This window comes from Rattus norvegicus, chromosome 7 (assembly GCF_036323735.1).
Source record: "Rattus norvegicus strain BN/NHsdMcwi chromosome 7, GRCr8, whole genome shotgun sequence".
Lineage (NCBI taxonomy): Eukaryota > Metazoa > Chordata > Mammalia > Rodentia > Muridae > Rattus > Rattus norvegicus.
Genome location: NC_086025.1, coordinates 9,407,501 through 9,414,137, shown reverse-complemented (window position 1 = coordinate 9,414,137; position 6,637 = coordinate 9,407,501). Strand labels below are relative to the sequence as shown.

General features: G+C 54.5%; 1 protein-coding gene across 6 annotated transcripts in view; it reads right to left on the bottom strand.

Annotated features, from left to right (window-relative positions):
* Nucleotides 1–2,213: 2,213 nt before the first annotated feature.
* The window catches only part of Gng7 (G protein subunit gamma 7), a 63,777-nt gene continuing 59,353 nt past the window's right edge, over nucleotides 2,214–6,637 (bottom strand). For 5 of the 6 annotated variants that reach the window (XM_017595070.3, XM_039079813.2, XM_039079814.2 and 2 more), the window contains 2 exons: nucleotides 6,257–6,372; nucleotides 2,214–5,376 (listed from right to left, as the gene is read on the bottom strand). In XM_017595070.3, coding sequence (XP_017450559.1) covers nucleotides 5,251–5,376; nucleotides 6,257–6,340 — 210 coding nt within the window. In that variant the 5' untranslated portion in view covers nucleotides 6,341–6,372 and the 3' untranslated portion in view covers nucleotides 2,214–5,250. 6 annotated transcript variants of the gene reach the window in all.

The following is a 6,637-nucleotide window of genomic DNA, read 5'->3' as shown; positions in this document are numbered from 1 at the left end:
TCTTGCCTCCACCCCTGAGCGCTGGGATGACAGGTTTGAGCCAGTCTCCACCCCTGTCCAGTAGACATTTGCCATAAAATGTCCGTGTAAAAGCCGCGGTGACCCTCGGGCCCTAGATGATCCAGAAGGCTCAGAACCCTCCTGCCAGGTTCTTTGCTCCTAAGCACGTGGACCAAGGCCCAGCCCCGTCTGTTTAGGTGTGGGTGTGTTTGGGGCTGTCGTCCTGATGATCACAGCCGTCACCTGAGGGTCACCTGTTTTCCGTGGACTCCCACTGTTCGCCTCTCTGCAAAGCTTGCTTCCCTCAGCACAGTGTTCTCAAGTCACCCCATGCTAGCACCGTGTCCCTTCCCGTGGCTGAGTCGCATCCTTTGCTGTGAACATGTTTCCTTTCCCTGTGGCCAAATGCCTCAGATGATTCCAGCTTTTATCTCTAGAACCAGAGCCGCTCTGAACATTTCCTTTAAAAGAATCATTTATCTTGTTTTTAGTTATTTGTACTATGTTTGAGTGCAGTACCCTCAGAGACCAGAGGGGGCGTCAGATTCCCCTGGAGCTGGAGTCACGGGAGGTTGTGAGCCGCCACGTGGTTGCTGGGAATTGAAGCTGGGACCTCTGCAAGAGCAGCCAGTGCCTTAACTGCAGAGCCACCTCGCCGGCACCAGGTTCTGTAGCCTAGGCTAGTCTTGCACTCCAGATCCGCCTGCCCTGGCCTCCCAAGTGCTGCCCCTGTGTCTCTGTCTTGTGGCTGTGATCTGCCCCTGTCACAGGAAAGCTTCCACGGAGCCCTTTAGGACATTTAGGGTCTCTGAGAAGCTGTTCTGGAGGGTTTGTGGGACTGCAGAGCAGGGTGTGTGGCCTGTGATTCACGCACATTAGCTTGGTTCGGGGATGCGGCAGCATCGTCTCATACACAGCAGACACTTCTGGAAACCTGCCCTGTTCTTTTTTAACTCCTAAGCCTTCCTGGCCTGAGGCCCCTCCCACCGCCACCTTTAAAACTTCCTGCAGTTTCAGTCAACTTTGCTGTCCCGGGAAGGCTGGCTCTGTTTGGGGGAGAGGGTTATCACCGATGTCTCACAGTGTGACCTCATGTACAGAGAGCCGCTGGGAACGCTGTGCAGAGTGGAGCCCGGGAACCCATCCTCCCCTCCTCCGCCCGGAATCCCGGGTCTCTGCCCAGGTGAGTTTGTTGGCCATGGTCCCTCAGAGGTAACCACAGGCCACAGCAAGGGGTAGCTGAGTCAACAGCACACCCTTTCTAGCCGGCTCTCCCTCCCTCCTCACTGTCCCAAGTTCACCCTGGACCTCGGGTCACAGAAATGTCTGCCTCAAGCTCAGGCTCCATGGGCACCAGGCTGTAGGTGGCTGCGGCAAGCCCCAAGGACCCCCTCATCTGCACCCTCAGATGTCATGTCATCTCCCACAGCAGAGAAACGTTGCAGAGGGCCCTGTGCCGGGGACTGTCCTTGGTTATCCAGCACTTCCTGTCTCCAGTCTGGTCCTCAGGAGGCAGGTGAAAGGCAGGCAGACTGGGAGACCCTGCACTGCTGGCTGCAAAGGAGGCGGCTGGGGCTGCGGCAACTGTAAGGGACTAGTTAGGTACTTGCTGGAGCTTCCTTGCTGTCCTGGACTACAGCCAAGGGATGCCCGTGTTTTAACATCTGATTGCACAAGTGTTTAGGAATAAAAGTGTTTAGGTCTATCCTTTATGGTGCTGGGATTGAACCCAGGACTTTTGCACACACGATGTGAGCTTTCTTTCACGGAGCCATGTTCTAAGCCCCTTGTTGGGTGACTCTAGGCAGGTATACAGTGTGCCTGGAAACAACAAAAAGTCCAGGGCAGGGGAGCACAGTGGGAGGAGCACTCACCCAGTATGAACAAAGCTCTGGTTCCCACCCCCAGCACTGTGGGGACTCAGCCATGCTGGCCACCCCGTCACACAGTACTCAGGAGTTAGAGGCAGGAAAGTCAGGCTAGCCTGCAATGTACAATGAGCTCGAGGCCAGCCTAGACTATGTGAGATGCTTGTCTCAAAACAAAACAGTTCAAAGAGCAGACCTAAGGTCCTCCAGGCCTGAGCCTCACGCCTCCCTCACCCCAGGTGTCCGATGGAGTCCCTGAGAAAGGGGGTGTGAAAGGCTGGGCACCATCCCTCACAATATCTGAGCCATCCTGTCAGGGAGAGAAAAAGACTTTGGAGTCAAGGCAAAAGGAAAAGAGAGGTTTTTATTGTGGAGGACTCGTCCTCCTGTGACCTCATTCCACACAATAGCAACACTGGGAGAGTGGGAATGGCACACGGGATTTTTTTTTTTTTATTCAGAAATAAAAACCAGAGTCACAAAGCAGTGAAGAGGGAAGAGCCAGCCCTGGAGTGTGAAGGGGGAGGAGCCAGCCCTGGAATGTGAAGGGGGAGGAGCCAGCCCTGGAGTGTGAAGGGGGAGGAGCCAGCCCTGGAATGTGAAGGGGGAGGAGCCAGCCCTGGAGGGTGAAGGGGGAGGAGCCAGCCCTGGAGTGGGGGCAGAATTGGAAAGTGACGTGTGACATCTGGCCGGTGTGTATGGCTTCTGTGTAGGATGCACCCCCATGCCCACCATCCTTCTTAGGTTGGAAGTCCCTCCTAGGTGGCTCAAGTTGCAGCAGGTCTGACAGATTTGGGTTTTTGTTTTGTTTTGTTTTTAGACAGTGTCTTTATAACCTTGGCTGTCCTGGAACTCATTCTGTAGACCCGGTTGGTCTCGAATTCACTGAGATCCGCCTGCCTCTGCCTCCCAAGTGCTGGCATTGAAGGCGTGGGCCACCATTCTTGGCTCCTAATTGCTCTGATGTGTTCTGGTTTCCCTAAGCGTCTCTAGGCCGAGGCAGGGCTCCAGTGCTTAGGACGTACACAGGCTACACCAGCACATCCTACCCTCCCTGGGAGCAAGAGGCCACTTTGTCCTTGGCCTGTGAGTCACCCGGGGAGGGGGAACTGGAGGTGTGGGCAGAGATGCAGATTTGAGTTTTTGTCCCAGAGCTGAGAAACAAGGCTGCGACCAAACGCAGGCTGGCCAGGCTGGCACAGCAGCCTCCAGAGGGAAACAATCAGGCGTGTTAGGAACATGAGAGAGCACACTGAGATTTCTGTCTTTGAGACATGGTCTCATGCAGCCCAGGCTAACCTTGAGCCCATCCTGTGGCTGAGAAAGACCCTGAAGTTCTGATCTTCCTGCCTCTACATCCCCAGTGCCCATGCCTGTTTTTTTGCGAGCTTGGGGTGGAACCCAGGTTTCTACCATACTGGCTGGGTGTTCTGCAGTCCCGGTCCCCAGAATGTATGTCCTTTCCTCTCTCCTCACTGTCCCCTGCCAGTGCAGCTGGAGACACACCTGCTGGGACCTGGTTCCTAGCCTAATGAAAGGTGGCTGCAGTTCTGGAGGGACACTGGCTTTTCTGATTCCACCACAGGTTCTGAGAGTCAGGCTCACCAAAGTCCTGGCCCTCTCTGACCAGTAATTGGGAGTCAGTGCACAGGAGGGGCCTGACCCTTGGTCTGTGCTCTCTGTGGCCCATGGAGGGGGAAACAGGGTCCTCTCTTAGCACCTGCAGTGCCCCTCCCCCTTAGTCACATCCCAAACTTCTTTCCCTGATTCCATCAAATGGACTGGGGGGGGGGGGGGCTGCCACCTTATCTAGGTGGTAGGTTGTGCCTAATAGGCTAGGAGCCAGATCTGCCAGCTCCATTCACTTTGCCCATGGGCAGTTTGAGCAACTGTCCAGGGATGAGCCTGGCACAGGGTTTGGGAAGCAGATTTCCACCAGAGCTGCAGGGAGTAACTGGACTGGCTTCATTTCTGCTCCCACACTGATCCGGCAGGAGAAAGAGGTAACTGGAGTCTCAAATGCTTGAGATGCCTTTGTGTATGGCTGCAGACCACACTGGCACACCTAAGCTGTGTCCTCCCTAGACCTGCCACTGTCACTGTCATAGACAGACGGTCTGTCATCTTCCGTCCAATCCGATGCCAGGCATGCAACACAGGCCTATCAGGTAGGTACTCCGGAGCCAGAGGCAGGAAGATCTCCAGTTCCAGTCCAGGCCAGCCTGGACTCTAGGGCTCTGCTCACACAATAGAGAAGAGGCCCGCCTCAGAAGTGGAGTGCCATCTAGAATTTACCAGTAAGGGTCTGGGGGCGTGGTCAGGGTGGAGCCCCTTCTAGAATCCCCAGTAGGGGGCTGAGGCATGGTCAGAGGTGGAACCCCTTCTAGAATCCCTCAATGGGGGACTGGGGCGTGGTCAGGGGTGGAGCCCCGTCTAGAATCCCTCAGTGAGGGGTTGGGGGTGTGGTCAGAGATGAATCTCCCAATGAAGGAGTGCAGAAAATGGCCACAGTCCACACATTGAGGGACTTGGGTTCTAGTTAGTTAAAAAATAGTTTGACCCAGGAAGGGGGATCTGGAGGCACAGTCACGATGTGGGATGGAGAACCCCATCGGTCCTTCTCAATCACCTCAAGATAATTAAATCTGCACTTCTGCCCTCACAACCATCTGTGTAACTGGGAGAAAAACGAGGAGTCACCAATGAACACATGGATCTCAGGCTTCGGAGACAAAGTTACACACTCGGCCATACCAGCAAGTGCTTCCTTTGTATGGAGACCCAAATGCCCGTTTCTAGAATGGGCCAACTCTCTGGAGAAAGGGCATCACTGTCACCGTGCACACGACAGGGCCACTCGAGAATGACACTGGGTAGTACAGGGTGCATTGTGTGTGCCGCGTGTGGAGCCAGAGGTCAAGGCTGGGTATCCTCCTCTGCCTTGTGTTTGGAGGCATCGTTTCTCACTGTCTGGAGTTTACTGGCTGCTAGGATGCAGTCCCCAAGCCTCGGGGATCCTTCCATCTCAGCCTTCTGACACCGCACCTGCATGTTTTATGTGGGACCCGAGGACTGCAGCTATGGTCCGCAAACTTGCTAGGCTCGCCTTTGGCCAACAGAACCCTTTCCCCAGGCCAACTAAGGGGAGCTTAAAAACTGTCACATCAGTGGTTCTCGACGGGAGGGGGTGGATGAGGCTAAAGTTAGGCCAGGACGAACTCCAGCTAGGTCAGGAGGCTCCAGGCATTCACAATGGTTTCTGTTCCTTTAAAATTCAAAGTAGAAGGGATTCAAATATTTTTTTCTTACAGGAAAAACTGGACAATACCTTTGGGGTGGGGAGAAAGAGAGGGAGAGGAAGGAGGGAGGAAGAGAGAGAGAACTAGAGAATTATGCAAGGCTTTTTGTCTTTGAATGGATTTTCAGAGGCTGGTACACCAACCAGCAAGGGGTCATTCCGGGCATGTTGCTCACAGTAGCTCATCAGTTCTGACGAGGCCTTGGAGACCTGTGTAGCACAAGGAGGAGAAAGGAGAGGTCACATGGGACAGATAACCACAGCAGCCACAGGCAGGGAGAGCCCAGAGGAGGCCACACAAACTCTGTGGTACACATGCTGTGGAATATTACACAGTCATGATAAAGAATGAGGCTCTGACACAGGTTACAACACAAAGGGATTTTGAGGAACTTGTGTTCAGTGAGGGAATCAAACGCAGAAGCCACATAGTATATACTCACTCCATGATAAAGTATTTCTAGAATGAGTGAATCCAGAGATAGTAAGTAGAGAAATGGCTGCGAGGGAATGGGACGAGGTGATGGCTCTGTTAATAGGCCTTGGCATGGGCTTATGGTCCTGAAAGTGTAACAAGCAGTGAGAGGGCTGGGAGCGTGGCCATGGACCGGGTCCCACCCAGAATCCCCCCAATGAGGGGGTGGGGGCGTGGCTCAGAGTACAAATGTTCCAGGACCCTCTGGGCTCCTCTGAGGATTCTCAGCCCCTTTTTATTTACTACACGGTTCAGTTTTCTTTTGAAATGAAATGTTTCGTTTCATTTTCTTGTCATTTCAAGAAACGAAAACCATGCCAGATTGTGGAAGCAGCTGGACACCCATCTGCGCCATTCCTCTGTGTATATTTCCTGCTCCCCTCTGTGGTAACCGGAGGAAGACAAGAAACTGACAAGAGGGTGACCCGAGTCGCCTGCAGTGCCGGCCTGATGCGGAAAGCCACGTTCACCCCAGGTTCAGTCCCGACAGACAGAACACAAGCGGCTGTGGCTCGCTCTCAGGGTTACCCCTGGGTACACAGTCAGAATCTATGGCTGAGGACAGGTGCCCTCTCACAGGGTCCCCCTCACTCCCCACCCCCTGACGCAGCTCACCTTGATGCGTTCGATCCCAGCTTCGATGCGCAACTGCTCCACCAGCTTCCGGGCCTGGGCGACGTTGTTAGTACCTGACATCATCAGCCATGAGCGTGGACCTGGCGTCTAGAGAGCTGGAGAGCACAGACGGCCTGGTGTGAACCTGCTGCTTAGACCCTGTGAACCCTGACCTCTGACCCCGCTGGCCTCTCAGAGTGGCCCAGCTCTTGCGGCTGTCCATCCCTGCAGGCGGAGTGGTAAGGGGCAGAAGCCACAGGAGGCGTCAGGGTCATCCCAGCATCACCTCCCTTAGCCAGTCATACAATCACGCATTCACTCATGGAACGGGTCTAGAGAATTGTGACCGCACGGCCCAGGCCCGAGGGCTGATGATAATTC